Source organism: Ictalurus punctatus, chromosome 6 (assembly GCF_001660625.3).
Source record: "Ictalurus punctatus breed USDA103 chromosome 6, Coco_2.0, whole genome shotgun sequence".
NCBI classification, from domain to species: domain Eukaryota; kingdom Metazoa; phylum Chordata; class Actinopteri; order Siluriformes; family Ictaluridae; genus Ictalurus; species Ictalurus punctatus.
In genome coordinates this window covers 13,017,801-13,040,828 of record NC_030421.2, presented here as the reverse complement: position 1 = coordinate 13,040,828, position 23,028 = coordinate 13,017,801, and the positions used below count along the sequence as shown (strand labels likewise).

The 23,028-nt window shown below is 40.0% G+C and overlaps 2 protein-coding genes across 7 annotated transcripts in view; one reads left to right on the top strand and one right to left on the bottom strand.

Annotated features, from left to right (window-relative positions):
- Positions 1–1,483: 1,483 nt before the first annotated feature.
- Positions 1,484–13,113, top strand: map3k19 (mitogen-activated protein kinase kinase kinase 19). The gene is made up of 14 exons (XM_017469964.3): positions 1,484–1,739; positions 2,015–2,289; positions 3,666–3,857; positions 4,167–4,327; positions 4,578–4,693; positions 4,845–4,939; positions 7,083–7,143; positions 7,818–7,881; positions 8,263–8,510; positions 8,588–8,619; positions 8,709–10,739; positions 10,866–10,967; positions 11,116–11,813; positions 12,131–13,113. The coding sequence occupies exons 2-14, from the start codon at positions 2,122–2,124 to the stop codon at positions 12,231–12,233; spliced, it is 4,071 nt and encodes a 1,356-aa protein (XP_017325453.2). The 5' UTR covers positions 1,484–1,739; positions 2,015–2,121; the 3' UTR covers positions 12,234–13,113.
- The window catches only part of ccnt2a (cyclin T2a), a 16,760-nt gene continuing 6,376 nt past the window's right edge, over positions 12,645–23,028 (bottom strand). For 2 of the 6 annotated variants that reach the window (XM_017469966.3, XM_053680878.1), the window contains 5 exons: positions 19,232–19,294; positions 18,951–18,996; positions 15,456–15,619; positions 15,303–15,373; positions 12,645–15,208 (listed from right to left, as the gene is read on the bottom strand). In XM_017469966.3, the coding sequence (XP_017325455.1) occupies positions 13,979–15,208; positions 15,303–15,373; positions 15,456–15,619; positions 18,951–18,996; positions 19,232–19,294 (1,574 nt within the window). In that variant the 3' untranslated portion in view covers positions 12,645–13,978. Of the gene's footprint in view, positions 15,209–15,302; positions 15,374–15,455; positions 15,620–18,591; positions 18,997–19,231; positions 19,295–23,028 lie in introns of those variants that run through there. The other 4 variants (XM_017469970.3, XM_017469969.3, XM_017469967.3 and 1 more) reach the window with 4 other exon arrangements.

Here is a 23,028-nt window from a genome sequence, read left to right as displayed (position 1 = left end):
CATGAATTCCAGGTTTGTGAAGCTCCCAATGTCTAGTTCTTGTTGAGACTGTGTCATTGAGGTTCTCCTTTAAATCTGGTAGCTGTGGTTAATTATATGACTGTACATTTAGCAACAGTCATTGTAAAGTGTCTTTCAATCCTTGTGAGTATGCTTTGACTTGTGACCACTGTTCCACTTTGGTGATGCCATTTGTCTATGATTGACGGTCATTGCAATGACTTAATCATTGAATTTCCTTGTTTTTGTGAGTGATGCAACTCCAATTAATTCATCCAGTGATCGGCATCATTCGATCACTTACTTCATGATTATTTCATGTTGCTTAGAAATCTCACATGTAAAAATGCAAATTGTTAGACCTGTTATAGATTGGCTCTTAACGATCAGTCTTGTTTAAACCATAGGGAGTTTTGAAGTAATGTTTCTGATTGGTCAGGAGATGTTGATTAATTTTATATAACTGTATCACTGATAAAAAAAATTTTTTTTTAAATCACAGGTGTATATTAATGCACTTGTTCTGAATACATTATTATTGTTATAGTAACAACACACACACACACACACACACACACACACACACACACACACACACACACACACACACACACACACACACACAGGGTCTGGTTTGGAAGATGTTCCTTACAAACAATTTTTTAAATGTATGGTCAGGAGACATTTATTTAGCATATTTGGAAGGAGCGTCCAGTGTCTTGGTAACAGTCAGACGTAAAGCAGTAACTAAGATTTCCGACATGGGAAAGTCTCTAGGAATGTGTTCAGGATGAGCAATTATTAGAAAATAGTCAACTTTTGTAGTAGTAAAAGAAACTAGGCAACATTATTGGTTACCTTTCCATTACTGCACACCCAGAGTGTTTTATTCCTTACACAACTGACCTGCCTGCAATGTACTGGTTTCCCATCCAAGCTGTATTCCCATCTAGCTCAATGTGTTCCTGGGAAAGGCTCTGGGTCCACCATAACCCTGACCATGATGAAGCAGTTAATGATGGTGAATGAATCAATGACCTGTGCAGGTAACTGAATTAATCACTTACTAGTCATGGCCCATTCTTAAAGAAGCATTTGCTTATTTAGTCCAACTCATGTGTGTCCAAATTCTTGCTCAGCCTTGACGTTTTGCAAGCATGGTAAGCATAGCAGATCTTGAGATATTGAGATATTGAGTTCACATAGCATGATATGCCAAATCCACTGTTTTTCACATACACAGTATAATTTCAAAATAGTTGTAAATGAGTTTTATTGGTTTGATTGACCTTGTTTGCAAAGAAGTATTTCCAGATGTCAATGTTTTTTTCAACAGAAAGGATCTCCTATGACAAGAAAAACAAGAAAATTTTAGATGCACCTAAAATATCTTGAAAGCTACTGAAAACATGAATTACGTTTTATAAACATTTTGCACTTTTAACATTGGAGGGTACCTTTTCAGAATGCTTAAGTTCACTGGGAAAAAATAAAACCCCTTTAACTCAACACAAAGGAAGCCGTGAGACTGAATCTGAGATCACTGTTGATCTCTAGCACCAACGTCTCCATAGGAACAGGCTGTAAACTCAACGCGCAGAGCAAAACAAGCACAGGGGAACAATGAAGACTAATAACGCTTAAAAATATATGAACGCTCACATATGACTGCATCATTTCTGTGCTCCATATATTGATATTCTTCTGCATGGACAGCTGCTGAGCGACTGGGTTGAGAGGTGAGTAATATTTTTCCTACAAATGTAAATAATATATGTTTCACAGCTCTCTGGAGATATATATATATATATATATATATATATATATATATATATATATATATATATATATATATATATATATATATATAAGATTTAGTGCTAGTACATTGAAAGTAGTATGCTAAAACATTGCAAAGAACAGAGTTATTCATTTGTCGCCTGGAATGCTCCACCAGCCTTGATCTACATGAGATCTGCTGTTCATTTAACTTCAACAATGTGTGACACAACAGCAGAATTACATGCACACCTTTGAAATTATGGCGAGAGGACTGTGAATAGACCAAAGCCACTCCTTCTCCGTCAGCATCTGAGTTCATGCAACTCCAAGGACTACAGCATGAAGACGGAGGGAAGAAATATTGTGGATCTGCTATTGAAGGGGGAGTTGGAAGCAGTGACACGAGGACTGGAGAATGGACTTTACTCCTGGGAAGAGCTGGACCAGCCTCACAATGCCCAGGGCTCCACTCCTCTTATCAGTGCCTGTCAGATGGGCCTTGACATGGTAAGGGATTCTGGGTAATTCTTCTGTACTAAAACAGAAATATACATTGTAGTAAATCAGAACATTACTGCGTTTGTATAAAGTTTAAGACGTTATCATGAACTGTAAAGGGAAGCTGTCAGGAGTTTGTTGCCAGTACTTGAAAAAAAATACCCTCCCGCTTGTTTCACTTGGGATGAGGTTCCCATCCTATTAAAGAAGTGAGAAGGACCCATATGTGCTTCTTGAACATCCCATTCCAGATTTATTCCCCCTTCGCTGTTATAATAAGCTCCACTCTTCTGGGAAGGATTTCCACTGGATTTTGGAGTGTAGCGGTGGAGATTGTCATTCAGCTACAAGACCATTAGTGAGGTCAGGCACTGATGTTGGGTGATGTGGTCTGGGGTGCAGTCGGCATTCCAGTTCATCCCGAGGGTGTTCAAATCAGGGCTCTGTGCAGAACACTACTCTAAACTTGTCAAATCACGTCTTCATGGAGCTCTCCATGTGTTAACTCTAGTAAAGGGAAATTGTAATGCTACACCATACAAAGACATCGTAAACATTTGTGTGCTTCCAACTTTGTGGGAAGAGTTTGGGGAATGAACACATATGGGTGTGATGATCAGGTGTCCACAAACTTTCAGCCATATATACAGGTGCATCTCAAAAAATTTGAATATCATGGAAAAGTTCATTTTTTTCCCATAATTTAATTCAAAAAGTGGAACTTTCATATATTCCAGATTCATTGCACAAAGTGAAATATTTCAAGCCTTTAAAATAAATAAATAAATAAATAAATAAATAAATAAATCTTGATTACACAGAGTCCCAACTTTTTTTTGGAATTGGGGTTGTATAATAATTGTGGACAGAGCAAAGGCAAAGAGCAGATGCATGTTGTCACATTGAAATAAAGTGGGATGATATTTTTTGCTTGTGGTATTCTTCCTAAAGGGAAATTTAGTAGGCTTTTAATCAAAGGAAGTCAAATGGGATTGCTTTGTTTACAACAATTGAACTGGTCCATAACGTGCCTAATGATGCCAATTAATACAGCTACATAAACAGCCAAAAAAAACTGTCAGCATGCACAAGCAAAAATCTAATTTGTCTGACAAAGCATGGCTAATGAATCCAATTTGATCACTTGTTTTGAATATAATGATCGCTTGGACCTAAAATTCAAAACAAGCATGTGACTTCCTAAAAGAGTGTAGAGTCCACTGGGAGGAAGGCTCTCGAGTCCCATTCTGGCTTTAACACTCACGTGACCAATGATTTCATTAAGTAATGCCTAAAACCAACAGAAGCCTTTATTATGGCCCTACTTGACCAAAATTAACCTACAATACAAAATAAGCTGTTCTTATATTCATATTTGGATGTAGGTCATGCATTTCCTTTTGGAAAGAGGAGCAGATGCAACACTGTGCAACTACAGCAATCAGACAGCGCTACATGTCAGTCAGCCCGACCTACAGAAGGAGCTGTTGGCTGCCATGTTGAGACCTTTAGTCTACCGTGCTCAGTTCTTAGAGGTTGCCTGGAGAGGGGATATTCACGCCCTACAGCACCTGCTGGTAAGCAGACCATTCTTTGACTTCCACTTAACATTTGGCAGGTGGGAAACACGACACCACGTTCAGATCCTTTTATTTACTGCCACACAATGAAACACAGTTTCTCTGACATATTGGAAAGTGGACTTTCAACATTGGCCATCTGTGATTACTTTAAAGTAAAGCCCTCCACCCCACCCCCACAGCCAGAGGTGTTACATGTGTGACAGTGGAAGGAAATAGAAATCAAGCTGTTGATTCTGCCCAAATTAAGTATAAATAATAAGTGAACTATCTATCCTGGGAAACAGATTTGTCTTTGTCTTGTAGTTTGAGAAAGATTCGGTGGACGTGAACATCCAGAACCAGAATGGGCTGACCCCACTGATGCTGGCAGTGAGGGATGTGGATCTGTTTGAGGGGTTTAAGAGCATCATGGGATGGGACTATGATCCTACCAAAGTAGTGAAGACGCTGCTGGCTCAGTCTGCGTAAGGAACCAAGCTCATTTCATTTTGTTTATAATACACTTTACACATTCAGTATTTTCCCCAAATGAGTAGTAAAACAATGAATACAGAATATTGCAGCATAGTAAATAAATCAACATAGTGAGTGGGATACTAGGAAAAACTCAAACAGGTGGTTCTTCATCTCAGCTATGGAGGAAATTTCCCAGACTGGTATTGAGATCCAAAGACATATTTACTAACAATAAATCCTCAATCATCTGTTCTTTAGAAACATGGACATCCAAGACCAAAAGAGCTGCACCGTTCTTACCTATGTCTCTCAGATCAAGAGCTCAGTGAAAGATCAGCTGCTCCAGATCATTTTGGAGCATCAAACTCAGTCAGGTGAGATTAGCTTCTATCCAAAAGACGCTAATATAGCAGAATTTTAAGTTATTCTCAGTTCTACCTTTCTCATTCCTGTAAAAACTTATTTAGGAGGTTCGCTTGCTGACTCATGCTATCATTTGCATTGTGTGTTTGTTTTTTTAAACAGTGCCTACACATCTGGGGCCAGAGTTTCATTTTCCTGCAGAACATTCCTACAGCCTCTCTTCTCCACACATGTTCTCGACTTTGGCCAACGAGAGAGTAAGACACTTAATGGCCACAACAAATTTCTAGTATTCTTTTATAAAGGTGACAACTGATTCCATCAACCCTTACTATATGTTGGGTAACGTTTTCAAGGCAGAATGTTGCCCTGACAACATCTACAATTAATGTCTAGTTAGGGTTCTTATTAAACAGCCAGATAGACAATCTTCTTCAGATCTTTTCAAGAGTCATGGCTGCCAAACTTGAAAGATTGGCCAGGAGACAGCCTAGAGAATATACATACATATATACATACATTTTTTTTTTTTATTAAAGTGTTGAGTGTATACACTATATTGCCAAATGTTTGTGGACACCTAACCATCACAACCAGAGATGCTTGTTGAACATCCCATTCTAAGGCCATGGTCATTAATATGGAGTCAGCGTTCCCATTCTGAGAAAGTATTCCCCTAGATTTTGGAATGTGTCTGAGGGGATTTGAGGTCATTCAGGCCACAACAGCACAAGGATGAGGTTGGACAGATGGTGGGTGAGAAGACCTGGGGAGTTCCAGTTCATCCCTAAGGCGTTTAATGGGTTTGAGGTCAAGTCTCTGCAGGTCACTCAAGGGGTGCTTCTCAATACTCAAATTGATGCTTCCTCGTTTCCTCGCTTCTCCATCCTCCAGTACATGACCCAAAATAGATCGAAGTAAGCCATCGTGAAGGACATATCGATTCTCTAATTGCACCGCGAGGAGCGAGGAATGAGGAAGCTTCCAGAGGACCTAGGAGTGAGGATACACAGGTGCACCCTATGCGGAAGTGTTTCTTGACAAAAAAAAAACCTGACACACGTATAAATTCCCCTCCTCCTTTTACATCTGCCACAATCTCAAACAAAAAGTCCTTTGATGATGTGATGGAATTTTGTGAGAAAAATAATTAACTAATAATATGCTTACATTGAGTATTGTAATTAATCGATCCTTGCATGTTTGGATATGCAAAGCTGCACAAAAGATGCAATAAAGTATGTATTGTTCATTGATTCATTGCGGAATAACCCAGACAAGCTCCAACAACATAACTGCAGATCCCTGAAGCACAATGAGGTAATCCAGCTGAGCACAGTCAACATTAATTGACGTAGGTTTGAAGTGACGCTTGAGAGAGCGAGGAAATTCCATTTGACTTCCATTCCATCTCTTCTCTCCTCGCATCTCATCCTTGCATCCTTCCCTCGCATTCAAACGGGGTGAATCCAAGACGCAAGGAATGGAAGCGAAGAAAGGAAATTAGAATGCACAAATAGGAAATGAGAAGCACCGAAGACCTTCCACACCAACATCTACAAACCATGTCTTCAAGGTGCTCGTTTCTTGCAAAGGGGCATGGTCATGCTGGAACAGGTTTCCAGTGAATGGAAAGTACAATGCTAGAGCATACAATGACAATTACAATTGTGTGCCAACAACTTTGTGGCAAAAGTTTGGTGAAGAACCACATAGGTGTCGACAAACTTTTGGCCATATAATGTATGTATATTTGAATTCCCACTCAAAGTTAATTTATATACATTTCATTTTATACCATTAATCAAATGCAAACAAAACAGAAATGTTGAATCTTAGTTACAAAATGACTTACACAATGCACTGAGCACACAGTAGATTTAAAACTGTTGCAGGCTAGAAGTACTGTAAAAAATGTAACCTTGTAAATGTAATGTTATTTTCAGTGTTCATAAAGATATGACTTGTATAACATATGATTAGCCAGGAAGCCATACATTTTTTTCTAGCTACTAAATGACACTCTTTTCCAATGACTAATCTTCATGGTGCACTATGTACAGACATTATATGTGCCAACGGCCCTTGACATTAGTTAGGAATTATATATATCTCAAAAGCTTACATTTGGGACACAGTCCATCATGGCAAATTGATCAGATTCACAGTAACGGTTCCCACTGAATATCGTGGTTAATATTTTGATAGAATAGTTCCGTAGACTTAGCACTGAAAAGGAGGCACCAAAATGAGGCAAAAGCCTCATCTGCATTCAGTCAGGATGGGTCAATGTGTACTTGTGTGTAGTGTTTACCAAATGTTCATACCACTTGGCCTAACACAAAGGTGCTATAAAGATGCTAAGAACAGAGAAAAATGTTTAATTTCTCTTGTTGGCAGGATGTAAAGGAACCATATGCATATATTGCTGTCCAAGAAAACCACGAAAACTTCCATCAAGGTGAGTTAGCGTTGTTTCAAAACAATCCCCGTATCCCTTCGAGAGCCAAAAAGACAACATGCCAAAGCTCCACCTGCGGAGCATTTACAGAAATACAGTAGCTCTCTGTCCTCTGTTTTTCCCAACCACCCCCTGAGGCGGCTCTCTCTGCTGCATTAAACACACCAGCCGGCCCTTGTCAACACACATCGATACTCACAAGCCCAGCCCATCCCACAAAGCAATGGTGACAATGGAAGGGGTGGGTCTGACGAAGCAGAGTCACTTAACACAAAACAGCCAAATGATCTCAGAGTATGGACCCATACAACAAAGTCCAACATTTGAAGACACCAAGCTTGTATAAGGAAAACAATTCCTATTAATGAAAAGAACTTGGGAAATACTAGATTTTTTATTTTTTATTTTCTCAAGATATTAACAGCTGTCAAGGAGGAGGCAGGGGTAAGGTTTTATTGTCATCCCATTAATAAATATGATTACTATGACTTAATTAGTATTGCAAAGTCTTACAAAGATGCTTATCTAACCTGCACCAACAATGGATGTGTAAGTTTATTCTCAGTAAAGGGTTAGTAGTATTTTGGCAGAGTCTTATCAAAATACTAGCGCCGCTGGCATGGAGAAGATTTACTGCTTGAGCCGGTGTGACTTGACATTCAATGTGTCCACAGATAAGATCATTGCCTTGTGCTTGCAAAGTGCCATGGAGCCCAAGATGAACAGCAAGGAAACTGGGTGAGCCAGCTGAGCACATAGGCACTAATATAATTAGCATTCAAATAATCAAAATTAGCCATCTGGTGGTGAACAAACAATTACACAGTAGGACAAATAGCATTTAAAGAGCTGCACCTGTGCGCACAGACCCAATATATGCTTTGGGGGTGCGGGGGAGCCTTCTTGTCCCATGCAGATTCAAGTGTCTTGGTCTGACTTTTACACAAAGACTGTACAGAGGAATACTGTTACAGGTTCAATCAGCTGTCAGCGTAAGACCATGGTTCCAGGTCATCCCATTATCCCAGAACAAGGAGGGAGGACATAGAGAAATAGTGTTATGCATTTTCAAAGTGTCTTTGATTTAGAATACAATACAAAATGTCCCGTTTTCCCTAGGTGGACAACATTACCGAGCCTGAGGGACAGGAATAAATGTTGGACCAAATTTGGCATCCTGTATCCCACCTGTGATGTTCTAATGAAAACATCCTTAGTACCTATACCTCCAAGGCTCACAGAGAAAACCAAAGCCATTCTCGAGACTCCTCTAGTACCACATTTCTCTCAGCTTAGCCAGTCTGCGCCAAGCCTGGCCCTCCTTGATGCAAGCTTTCTACTACAAGTACGGACCAATATACACAACAGTAAGTGCTGTCAGAAATGATCATTGTAACTGAAGTAGTAGATGCATATTAACAATGAATTGTTTGACGAATTACAGGGCTAAGTACCAGTGATGAACATGAAAAAAAGGTAAGATACTTCCTACTGGTCTTGCAATTAATACCTCTGAAATTAGTTTTTTTCCTGGAAACTTACCTTTTATATATTTTACAATTCAGGATCCACTCCCTATTTCATGCTCACGCACTCCAAAACATTTGGCTCCACTTGACCAACAGTACCGGGACAGGCACGTGCTTTCAAACTGCCAGTGTCCGCTGTTACCAAGGCCGACCAGCCTCTTATCTATTGGCTCCAAAGTAAAGAGAGAGAGGTTCTCCAGACTGAGCTCCAGAGGATCAAGAGGCACAGGAAGGGGCAGTGAGGAGAGCAGCTATAGCAGTCAAAGTTCTCTGGATGAAGAGGAAGAAAACAACCCTCAGGACACAGCGCAGATGTTTGGGACCATACAGAGAGAACCACATATCGACTTAATGCCCCCTTCATCTGCTCAACAACCTATACATTCTGGGATTACAGAACACATTAATTCAAATAAACCCGTGGCTACGAAATCTAAACTCACGAGGAGTCAAAAGCTTGAGGCACAGATGACGAGGAACTCTGTGAAAGAATCTTCCAAAATAGTGAAACCTTTTGAGAGGATTTTAGACACACAACAAAAAACTGAAGCTCTGGATGTGTGTGAGGAGAATAGGACAATACACACAGCGGACATTCCGAAAATGAACAAAATTGTGGAATTAATAAGGTCTCTCTCAAATGAACATGATGAACCTAAAGACACGGTTACAGACACCAGACCTGCACCTGGAGATGGACACAACAGCTCTTTTGAGCAACACCATGTCTCTCCTGTAAATATCGCGATACATCCCACTCCAGTTGAAACCAGCAAAGCCAGTAGGACGTCTAGAGCTGAGGAAATACAATGCAGATCTTCTCATACTAGCCAAACAATTAACATCTTGGACCAAATAAATGCAAGACAGGACTACGATAAGCCCAAAAGGAATAGAAGGGATCAATCATCACAAGTTATAATTAACGAAATGGGACTCATAGGTAACGTTATTAGTGAGGATACCAGCAAAAAATTGGACTGGCCAAAGACATCACCTATAAAACTTGGTCCCAATCTCAAGGATGCGCCCTTGAACAGGAGGACTCTAGAGTCTCCGCATCAAGTAGGAAGGCTGAGTGGGACAAAAAAGATATCAAATAAACCCCAAAGTCAAAAGCAACTTCTCAATCGGGACACAAAGAAGACAACAAGGCAAGCTAAAAGGTCGGGAATTTTAGGGACACAAAGAACAAAATCATCTCCGGACTACGTCAGTTATAGGGACATGTTTCTGGAAATCCGTCAGGCAGATGAAGGACCAGCTATTTTTGAAATGTTTGCCACCCCAATATACGAAAACCTTAGAGCAGGCACTTCTGTAGACAGGCCCAAGCAGGTTCAGTCTGCCGCTCAATTTAAGAGACAACTAAGTAGACAACAGAAAGCTCAAAAACCTGTGGAAGGTAACAGGAGGAAACAGAAATGCACGACTTCTAAAGGTAAACAACGCAAGAAGAAGGAAATCCAACCACCTGAGCGACAAAGCCACGATCAAGCTATTGATTCAAAACAGAATAATGCCAGTGTAATTCCTGGCACTGAGGGAAACAAACAGGTAAGGAAGCATGAACTTCTCACCACTGAGGAAGATGAGAGGCATGACTCAGACGTAAGATTACAGACTGAATGTAGTCCTGTGCTGTCAATGATCAGAGAAGTTCCTTCAGATACAGATATAAGGATAGCCTTCCCTAATCAGCAAGTTTTATCCAGCTCATTTCAGTCACACAGAACACCCTATCTTAGCATGCAATTCTTACAACTAAAAACAGGAGATCGTAACAATAATAAAAGGGATGCAATCTCAAATGAAATTGAGAACTCTGTTGCAGTTCAGCTCCCAGCACAACCCTTGATCAATACGTGGACAACTGACAGCACAAAGTCACCTGTATACCAGAGGTTTTTAGATGAAGCGGGCGAGGGGCCTGTTACGGATGATTTGCTGAAACGTTTGGCAGAAGAATTAATTTCGCTGGAAGAAAGAGAGGTGGAGACTCTAAAGCCTGACAACCCAGAAATGACAAATGATGCTCCATCAAAATTCAAGGAAATTTTTAGTGAGGTACACACACACACACACACACACACACACACACACACACACAAACTATGACAAGGCAAATTAAATTAATATGATTCATGTAATTCTTTGTTAAAAGAGGAATGCCTTTTCTATATGCTCTCACAGGTTACTCCTTTGGACAATCTGCTTTGTATGGAGAGGTCCGGTGTAGACGACACAATCACATGGACCAAAGGAGAAATTCTAGGCAGAGGGGCCTATGGAACTGTAAGTAGCTACAGTCAAACAGTAAAAAATAAATAAATAAATAAATAATAATAAAATAATAATAATTTAACTAACCATCGCATTGAATATACAAAATAGTAGATAGGTGAAACGTAATTCCACCATGACCATTCACTGATGATTGCAGGTGTACTGCGGACTCACGAGTCAAGGCCAGTTGATTGCGGTCAAGCAGGTGACGCTGGATGTCTCTAATTCAAAGACAGCAGAGAAAGAGTATGATCGGCTGGAGAGAGAGGTAGACCTTCTGAAAAACATTCATCACCAAAACATAGTGGGGTTCCTGGGCACAGCTCTTTCCGGCAACATAGTCAGCATTTTCATGGAATACATCCCAGGAGGCTCAATCTCCAACATCCTCAATCGCTTTGGTCCCTTACCTGAGAAGGTGTTTGCCCTCTACACCCACCAGATCTTAGAAGGTGTGGTTTACCTTCATGACAACAGAGTAATCCACAGGGACTTGAAAGGGAACAACATTATGCTTATGCCCAGTGGCATCATCAAACTGATTGATTTTGGCTGTGCACGTCGCCTTAATTGCTTGACGCACAGCGGAAGCCGTAGTGATTTCTTAAAGTCTGTGCACGGTACGCCCTACTGGATGGCTCCTGAAGTGATCAATGAGACTGGCCATGGTAAGAAATCAGATATCTGGAGCATTGGGTGTACAGTCTTTGAGATGGCCACAGGAAAGCCACCACTGGCACATATGGGCAAGATGGCAGCTCTCTTCTATATTGGGGCCCAAAAGGGTTTAATGCCATCACTACCTGATGACTTCTCTGAAGAAGCTAAAGAGTTTGTGCAAGCATGCTTGATCAAGTAAGTGATTTGTATTCATCTATCTTCTGTGCATGTTCTAAAACAGTAGAAGAATGCACTTTAAAATATAAATGCACTGCATAAGAAGCAACACTCTTTCAAAACACATCTGATCAGCGCGGTAATGTTATACAGGATCTAAAGCTATACAGTTGCGAACGGAAGCAGCACTATAAATGAACAAACATGACAACAGCATTACATTAACATGTAACAGACGGTAAAAATCTTCCTCTAATCAAGACAACAGATTGAAGAATTGAGGATTTAAAATAAATAAATAAATAAACGATCCCTTCTTTTTCTGTTCTTTGCAGTGACAAGAAACAGAGACCATCCGCAGCAGATTTATTAAGGCATCCTTTTGTCCATCATCTCCGCCAGTCTACGAGTAGCAAGCCTTCAAATGTTCACCATTAAGTTCATCAGAAAAAGTCTTCGTAAGAGGAAAATCTCTAATGTGTGCCAACGTGGTTTGACTAGATTCAAGTTTACCATGTGAATCTATGTTAATGCTGGTGGTCATGTAGGACAGTTTCTCATCTTCTGCTTTTAGACTAAATTAATGTAAACAGTCGATTGTTACACACATGATCTTCTAGAAAGTGTCTGCATGCTAAAATCTTACAATGAATCTTACGGGCTTGCCTGAACTATAGAATACAATATTGCTTTTTCACAAAATGACCAAAATAAAGTTGCGATTACTAACCCGCAGAGCATTCACAGAATTCATAACCGAGTATCCATCACAACTTCTCTCAAATCCCACATGACCGAGTAAAGCCATGCAAGAAACTCATTGAAATCAAAGACAGAGGCTGAGGTTAATGTAGTGGAAACCATGTGATTTATTGTTGCGAGTCTAAATGAAATGAGGATGGGAACAAAATAATCTAAATGTGAAGATTTGCACTTGCCTTGCTCAATCATCTGTATTTCAGTGACAAAGTAAAATACTTCACAAATTGCTTGCTGCACACAGAAAAAAAATCTGAATGCACATACCGAAAAGAAAAAAAAAAAAAGATCTATGGAAGAAACAGATCACTGAAAGACTGAACACTGATCAAACAGGTCTGGTCAGCTCTTATCCAACGTTAATTATTCAAACATATTTGTTATTGATTTACAGCTTTGTACAAGTAGGCTACAGAGTCAAGCCAAGAAAGGTTTTTAATGCACTTCACAGCAAAGGTTATGTAAACTTCATAGTACTATACTTGTCCTTATTTGATATTTATTTCTCTTTTTTTCTGAGGCACAGCCTTTGGCATCCAGCTTAAGTTCATCTTGGAGGTCACAAAAAATTTTTTATTAATTACAAACTGCACAGCCTCAGACAACATGCCAGGTGATTGGTGGATTTCCTAGCACGGTGCTGGACTGTGCCCTCTTCTGACAGCCATGCACAATAGAGGCTCTCATGTCGAGAAATGCTGCAATTAGAATCAACAAGGTCTGATTCTTATAGCAATTCACAAACTTCTCCAATATATAGGAATACAAGCAGCACCAAACCTGAGTATTTATAGTATAGCTTTTTTTTCTTTTTTCAAACATACAAAAATGTATGTACATTTATCTCCACTCTCTGTAAACAGCGCTCTACTTTATCCCTTTGATGGCTGAAACATGCACATCGTACAAACAAGGTATTAAAAAGAAAACAACATAAAGCTAGCACGTTTACAACTATGCAACTTAAAAAAAATCAGTCATTTTAACTCCTCAATACTGACCACGTCCAAACAAATTCGAAGACGTGTGTCAGATCATGAGGGGGCAGGAATTCTTCAATGTCCTACGGCTAGTATTATTTAAATTATAAAGCAGGGAGAAAAATTGCACCTTTCTTGCCTTACAGTATTCTTAATTTTATCCTGTGGAGAAACTTATTTGCAGCAAGATGGCCCCATACCACGCGCACACACACACACACACGCAGAGATCCATTTGGAAATATGGAACACAAAGCAGCAATTACACATATGGAATATGGCCGCACGCAACCGAGCTGCGAAGAAAATCACAAGATCAGGAAGTATATATTTTTCACTCTTAATCTTGCTGTCACATTATTTTTTTTATTTTCTCTCAAGGATGAACCTTAAGTTCCTTCTCTACCGGCTCACAAGGTCATTCCGTGGGCACTTAAGAGTAATTCAAGATTCAAGCATGTTGCACGGGTCCTTGTAGTGTGCGCGTGGGCCATTAGTGCCCTCAGGACCACGGCTCTCCGCTGACTCCTTGTCCGCTTTCAGCACCGTGCTGAGACGGCCGAAGCCCACCTGCTGTGTGACGGGGGGGAAGGGAAGGGGGTTAAGAACACAGCTGCGAGATGAGACACACTGCTGTACAGAGGAAAGAGGAGAGGAACTACCTGCGGCTGGCTTGGAGCTTTTGTTCTTTTTTGAGTGGTGATTATGGCTGCCGTCGGCGTGTGGCCTCTTACGCGAAGAGCTCGGGCCCTGGACTGTGCTGGCCCCCTCACCGCCAAGGGTCATGGGACTCCTGAGGGCAGATCCACTGCCGCTGTGCGAGTGTGGGTTGGAGTGGCCATGTTTATGGTGGTGCCGATGCTTTTCCTTGCTCACCAGTGGACTGGAATGCTTGCTTTTGCTTGCTCCTTCATCAGACGAGCTGTGGCGCTCTGAGGAAACCTTGATCTTCATCTTCAGCTCCTCCTTACTTGCTCCACTTTTCTCAGCCTGGACTGGAAGTCGAAGCTTTAGCGAGCTCCCCTTCTCCCGTTTGTCCCCTTGGACCTTTTCCTGGCCTGTTAAGGGCAGTTTCATCTTTAGCGGCGAGCTGGTAGAGGTGCTGCTGCTGCTCGAGCCCTGCTGCCCGTGAGCATAAGGCTGCTGTGGCTTTCGGTGCTCCACCTGGCTGGAGCTCCCATATGATTCTCTGGCCTCGGATTCCACGCTTGGCTGCTCTTGCCTGCGTTTCTGTGCCGCTATTTCGGCCGCGTGCTTCTCCTTGTACTTCTCCAAGGACATTTTCTGCGGCTGAGACGTGGCCAGAGGAGGTAACACAGAAGATTGGTGTTTGTTGGCCTTGTGTTCATGTTTGACAGTGGTGAACTCGGCGCTTTTGTCAGGCCGGTGCGGGTGCAGTGGAAGCTGTTTGAGAATGTACGAGTCTGTGCGTGCTTGGTCTTGAGGCCAGTCACTGGGGGCTGTGAAAGTGTATGAAGTGCCTTGCACAGTGCTGGCAATATGGTCCAATGGAAGCCCACTGGAAATAGGAAATGACGTTGAAGGTTTGGAAAAGGTTGCGTTCGCAGAAACGGCGTCTACCATCGAGTGGTCCTGGCCTAACGAGGAGTCGGGAAAAGAGCTGCTCTCTGATGACGGGCCGTCTGTTTTCGGTTTCTTGGCAGCTTGTGTTGCCTGAGAGGAAAACAAAAACAGTTTTAAAAACGCTACTTAAAAGTATATACACAAATCATTACTAAATGAATACTATACACACAGAATTAATTACCCGCCAGTTTCGAATCCTCTTTAACTTACTGGGAGTCTTCTCCAAAATCTGAAGAAACTCGTGTGTCAATTCTGCAAGAGCAGATATTACAGCTCAGCTTCGCTGTATGCACACATCTCGCATGATGTGGTCATTATAAACTGATCCACTCACCATCTAGTAGCTCAAGTGTGACTGAATTGTCCACATACTCCCACCAGTGTTTGCCATCAGTAGACACAGGGATTTCCCAGTTAGACCACTTGCAGGCTAGGTGAATGCACACACAAGCAATGACCGTGGGCCTGTACTGCAGGCAGAACGTGGTGAGATGGAGGCTGTGTGGAGAAGAGGAGGAAAACAGAAAGAGAGCAGACCTTCATTAGCCACAGGCAACACAGAGGCTCTTTAATACATTTACACATCTGTAAACATCCAAGTTGAAAAGTGAAGGCACTCTAAACACCTCAGTCATTATGCAAGTAATAGGTTGCTTTATCCAAACAAAAAGCTAAATCTACAGGGCACGGTGGATAATTAGGGAGTTCAAAGTGTTTATAGAAAAGAACAGTAGTAAAGCTGGACTGATTTATATCACGGATTATTAAACACTAGATTGAGATTATCTGATCTAAGGGCTGGGCAATATCCTACTATAATCATAACAAATAAGATATAAAAGATCTTCACTAATTTAGTTGCAACCTACACCAGTTACTACACTCATAATCCAAAGTATTTTAGTAAGATGCTTTTAGGTTTCTGCTTTGTAGGAGAAATTAAAAATGCAAGTAATACAATTATTTGGGTAATATCAGCAGGTTTCACAATCTGTTACAAGTTATGCCTCTCTTCAACTTTCTATCTGTTTGTAAAATGAGCAATATTATTATCTGTCAAGGATGTTAGGCATCACTGATATTCAACTGCATCATCTGATCACTCAGCCCTATCTGGTACCCAAAACCCATGGGGTTTAAAGTCAGTGACAATGCTGTACAATAAACAATGGCTCTGCAACATAAAACCAAGTGCACACATCACAGCATTAAATATACTAGACATTCATGTCTTTCTAAAAGCCATGCAATTATTCTCCTGAAAGGGGCAAAAATGTTCACGTTAGAGAAGGTGCTAAGAAGCACATTATAGTTACCATCCATATATTTACCATAAAGGGCAAAGTATTTTTCAATAAATTTCTGTTAATGTACCTCCACCACCATCTAAAAACCATAAACACACCGGATACATCCGAAAACATGTCAGGCACATACACTGAACTCCTGCTCCATAGATAATGCTGGATTTTAATGTAGTGTAGTTCACACTGCTCAAAATGCAAATCTAGTACTCAGACTTAAAAGTCATGGTAAAAGTTGGATGGTAACCCTGTGCTAGTAAACAAGATCAATGTTTGGAAATGGGACTAGTGGATCTGTCAAACCTTTATGCATTCCCAATTTTATTTATTATTATTTTTTAAGAACTCTTCTTTTTTCTAGAATTATTAAAAATAAAAAAAAACCCATCACTGATACACCCTAGGAGCCATAGATTAGAAAAGCAGATGCACAAACAATTGTGGCTGTAAGGATGATCTTCGAATCCAGTTACAAATGATCTCTATTTAATGTGTCTGTGGCGTGAGGAAATCACAATCATACTTTACTCTTTCCATTGTTGTATACTGTATGAACCTTCTCACGCCCCAGCTCTATAGTGGAACGATGAATAATCCCAGTAAGCATGCGATAATAATAATAATAATAATAATAATAATAATAGTAGTAATAATAATAATAATAATAATAATAATAATAATAATAATAATAATAATAATCGCACAAGAAAAACTTTAAAAAGATGTCAGTGCCATAAGGCAACAAAATGTTCTTGGTTTTTGTTAAGAAAATTTGCAAACAAAATTAAAGATATGTAGTGACACCATGACGCTGTGGTATCGTAAAACAATTCGGTCAACTTCAGAACTTAACTAATCACCAAGTTTTCAATTGAGTGACTATGTCTTGCTCCGAGAGGTTTGGTTAATCAGTGTACGAAAGTTGTTGGTCTCTGCTAGTGTATGTATGCGCACATAGGCTGAAGTACGAATAGCCAATCGACCTGCAACCTTTAAGATTCTGAGGCTCGTGTGCAGAAAAGTCCACAATAAGTATTAGACCATAAGTTCACCTAAATTCTTTGCAAATGAGGTGAAGCTGGTCTGCATGAATGTCCACACCCCCCTTATAACTGCAGTACAACTCTGCTTTAAGTACATTAATTCAAATGATTCAAATATTTGGCACATTGGATGGCAAGATTATTTTACATAATATATTTATTTATCAAAAGCTTTAATAATATTCTGAATTTTCTACCCTGAGAACACAAACTTGTTCTATTTACGATACTTATCCTCATTATGGCTAAATGCCCGAAGCTGACCCGGGAAAGAAAAGCATTTATACAGATGCTTCATATTCTTTTTGTTCGGACCACTTTAGGGAAAAAAATAAAATAAGCTAGTCTTAATTCAGAAAGCTTTGCAGTGAGCAAATGAACTAAATGTCAAGTGCACAGAAGTCCAATATGGTAATTTTTAGGATAAAGTCTGTTTACCTTAAAAGCTGTAGTTTTTTAATGTAATATTATGATAGCCTTTGTACAAAAAATCTATTTCAACACATGCTTAAATCCAGATAGCTTCACCTTCAATCTATTATAAATTCATTTAGATTTTTTTCCTGACCGGTACTTAAAGCAAAACATTTCAAATGGGATAGTATTAAGAATTTGTCCCGCATCCAAACATTGTGTGATTTTAATCAGAGATAGAAATAACCCGAAATAATACAAACATACTGACTACAAATCTGGATCATTAGTAAAAGCCTTGTATAAATAAAAATAAATAAATAAATAAATCATGTCCCTGAAAGGTAAATGAAACACAAACATTTCACTCAGGATGCTCTATGATTAACCCGTTGAGGACCTTTTCACTTCACCTTTTTAATCTGGGATATGATGTGAATCAGGCAGATTTGGTTGAACCCAATCATGGATGCAATTCAAAACACATTTAGATTTATTTTTTAGTCGTAATTTGATTCTTAAAACAGGTCCTTAATGAGTTTTCTAAATTAAGCAACAATTAAGAGCAAAGAAAAGTAAACAAATAGTAAAAACATGTATAAACACTGCATGTATAAGAAGTATCAGGCAAATGATCAAGCTGATGACCAAAAAAAAAAAAGTTTTAAAAAGTAAAAAAAAAAAAATTTTAAGGGGTCTGGTGACTTACCTTGAGGCCTTCTATGAAATGTTTACATCTGTGTAATCTTTAGCTGCTATTCAGGCTACCAAAGTGTCTTTTTTTAGACAAATGCACTTCTGTAACCAAGCAAACGTGAGGTTCAAGAGCACCACTACACTTCGCATTGTGCATTTGACCCCTCTGTGCCAACAGTGATCCCTCGTACAATACACCGCACTGCGACCGGGGCCGGTACTGCCTGGAGCCTTCCCCCAGTTAACAAGAGGGAAGAGGCGTCCCAGAAGCCACCGGCGCATTGAGGGTGTCGGACACTTTGAGGGGAACCTGCAGTAAAGGAAGCTATAGTGTGCAGTCACAGTGCAACAAATGAGGTTCAGGATAACAACCTGTTGGTAGCCATGAAATAGGAAGTCTGTGCCAGATCCTTGCTTGCTGTGGAGGGGAAAGAAAAGACAATGTGTAAGATTCCAAACTTGAGCTGCGAGTCTAACAAGAGCTGAATGTTCGCTTTACTACACCGGGATTACCTCTCCTTGTACTGTACTTCATGCTTAGCTCAAAAGGTCAAATGGTTTGTCACACAAACACTGTCTGTATGTTTAGAGCTATCATTTATGGGGATGGTGTAGAGACCGTTATAAAAGGGGTTAAGGAACAAAGTCTCTACCTCGCACTAGTTGGGAACATTTCACAACATCAGTATGAGGATGCTCAATAGTTATTTCAAATCCTGCAACAGAAAGTGCATTAGCATCAAAAATGGCTCCAGTTCAAATGCAAGAACATTCTCCAAAAATACTAATGCATACACTTATATTAAGCCTAGAGGCTGAACAGTAGTGGGCTAGCTGAACTGATAACTAGGCATGTGCTGATAATCATTCAATCAATCAATGATACCCTAATTTTCACCATGGGGTCGCACAGACTAGTCGACTAGTCCACTGATACATAGTATAGTAGTTACCACTGTGGGGAGCTATTAAGTAGTTGGGCGATGGAAGGAACTCATCCTGTCGTTATTTCTGTTGTCCTTTAAAGCTAAATAAAATCCTTGCATTGCGAGGTCAGTCGTGATCAGTGTTGTGTATGCAGCAGCGGGTTGCATGTCACTATCCAATCCCACTCAGCTAGTTCAGAGTCGGATCAGTGGGGCACGCCAGCTCAAAGATTCTAATCCACTCATGCAACTCACTGTCAGAGTTGATTTCAGCTAAGCCATTGAGCCAACCACGAGTGCATTTCAAGAACTGGTACGTTCTTAGTGTACAACCACCATTCCGAAAAAACTGGGACAAAATGGAAAACAAATAAATAAAAACAAAGAGGATTTATTTGAAAATTTACCTTGACTTGTATTTAAAAAAATAAATAAATAAACATATAAAGACAAGGTTTCTGATTGTTTACCTAATCAACAGCATCTTTTTTTTTTTTAAGATAAATGTTCATTTTGAAATTGTTGCATGCAACACGTTACAAAAAAGTTGGGACAGGGGTAATTTAGGACTAATAGCGATGTGACAAGTTGAAATAAGAAGCTGATGTGAAACAGGTGAGGCAAACGTCTAATCATAGTATATAAGGAGCCTCCAGAAAAGGCCTAGTCCTTCATGAGCAACGATGGGTTGAGGCTCGCTAATCTGCCAACAGATGCGTCAGTGAATAATCCAACACTTTGAGAACAACATTCCCCAAAGACAAATCAGTAGGATTTTGGGCATTTCATCTTCTACACTGCACAATATAATTAAAAAATTCAAGGAATCCAGTCATCAAATTTCTGTGAGTAAAGGACAAGACTGAAAACCACTTCTCAATGTGTGTGATCTCAGATGTCACTGTCTTAAAAACTGTAATGAGCCTGTAATGGATATCCTGACATGGGCTTGGGAATACTTTGCTAAACCTGTGTCACTCAACACTGTTCACCGCTGCATCCACAGATACAAGTTACGGCTTTACTATGCGAAGCCATATATCAACACTGTCCAGAAGCGGCGCCGATTTCTCTGGGCTCAGTCTCATCTGAGATGGACAGTAGCACAGTGTAATCGTGTTTTGTGGTCCGATGAGTCAACATTTCAAATAGTTTTTGGACAAAACAGCAGTCATGTTCTCCAGGCCAAAGAGGAAAAGGACCATACAAGCTGTTATCAGTGTGAGGTCCAAAAGCCAGCATCTGTCATGGCATGGGGGCATGTCAGTGCCCATGGCATGGGTAACTTGCAAATTCTGTGAGGACACCATTAATGCAGAAAGATATGTACACATTTTGGAGCAACATATGCTGCCATCCAGAGCAGGACAAAGCCAAACCACATTCTGCCGGATTACAAGCGCATGGTTGCGTAAGCAGAGAGTGCGGGTGCTAGCGTGGCCTGCCTGCATTACTGACCCGTCTCCGATTGTGAACGTGTGGCACATTAGAAGTACAAAATAAGGCAGCGAAGGCCCCGTACAATTGTGCAGTAGAAGCAACGCATTATTATGAGTGGGGGTAAATTTTGCTTGCTAAACTTAACCATCTGGTGTCTTCACTCAGCGCCCAAACACTTAACAAGAGTTATTAAAAGAAAAGGTGGTTACACAGTGGTAAACAGTCCAGTGTCCCAACTTTTTTGGCTTGTGTTGCAGTCATCAGATTTGAAATGTGCATTATTTCAAAAATAAATTAAATTAAAAGTAAAACATCAAATAAATGTGTTTTCAATATAATAAAGGGTGAATAGAATAGAATTTTAGAAATTACTCTTTTTTTTGTGCATACTTTTTCCATACTGTCCCCTTTTTCTGAATTGTGGTTTTAATATGCTAGAGTTTTTATTTTTCACATGTATTGCACCGTTTTACTTAATTTAATCATTAAAAGTGTATTAATTTGTAGCCTGCGTGTCTGTTTATTGAAGTTCGGATTGATGTGTTCTTTGCTGAAAAGAAAGAAAAACGAAACTGTTGTGCAACCCCTAATCCACCATACATGATATGACTGAACATTTAAATACAGTCGGTACTAATAGCTAGGTACTGCTTAAGCCGGTTTTACACTGTGTGAATCCAGAGGTTATTACTTGTCACACTGTACGAGATGATCCTAATAAGAACACACCGGGTGAGAACATGCGTTCTGATAAAGGTAGCTACTCTGTTCTGCCATACATCTTGTCATAATAGTAAATAAACTCTATGAACAGACCTTTGGCATGTTAATTATCTAGCTACGCATCTGAAGGCCGTAATTTATCCTCTTTCTTTCCACGCCGCATCCCTTTTTTCTTCCGGTCATGATAGAACTGTGAGGAGACATTATAGAGACATTCTGTCTGCTGCTGCAATTCAACAAACTGCTCCTTTTAAATCCAATATGTTCTGATTACGTTTCGCCATTGCCACTGCTGTGTTTGTAGCAGGCCCGTGAGTTTTGTTTAATCATATGCCGTCCTCCTGTTTGGTAGATTTTAGACGAGTGTTGCGGCAGCACTCACACTAAGACATTTGACTATGACAAAGTTCCTGACACTGCCAGACCTCAGTCATCGACTGTCTTCGTTCGCACCGGCACTAAACCGGATGCCAGTGAACCGGGCACATTATACTTTCTAAGACCACCAACCTCAACTCATGAACAAAGATTATCCTTTTCAATGTACGCTTGTGCCTGCGACAGTAAAATCAGCTTCACGCAGACATTAAACCAATTTCGGGCTTAATCTGCCAAGTTCCTTATTTTGCTGTGTGAGAAACAGCTGAGAAACAAATTTAATAATAGGTTTTTTTTTGTCATGCATTATGATGGACTGCTATTCTCATGGTTTATTATTTAAGAAACCGACGTGACCCGACAGGCAGCATATATAACTTGCTACGTTTCAATGTATTTGTCAATGAGCTTGCTCTTCCATATAACAGCTAATACCAGTAAAATAGTCAAGAATTTGTCTAAACTAAGACACAAGTGATCAAGGTGTAAACAGATGTCACGGCACACTGACATGCCATGTCCAAACTAAACAGAGGCCTGAACGCAATGGCGGTCAAGGAAACCAATTGTATTTGACACTGTTCTTTTAACTTAATTTACCAGTTTAAGTTCACGGATTGAGAGCTCTCTTCTGAGGTCTTTCATTTAAAATGCTAATCAATGACTGGGCCCTCAGATAAACAGTGCATAGTACAAAAAAAAATAATTTTTATATCAGCACATGCCTACTTAAAGCATTACACAATTATATCCACAAATAATAAGCCCTGTAACAATTACACATCCCATTCCTTCAACATTTATCCTGTTACAGAGGATTTAAATATATTATAATAAATGACCATATACCCATGATTACCATAACATGGCAGGTTCATTGAAATGCTCAGTAAAACAGGACACTATGTGAGTGTGGGATTTAGCACAAAGTAGCTGTCGCTGGTTTGATGGCAACGGTTATTTTCAACATACTTCATTCATCC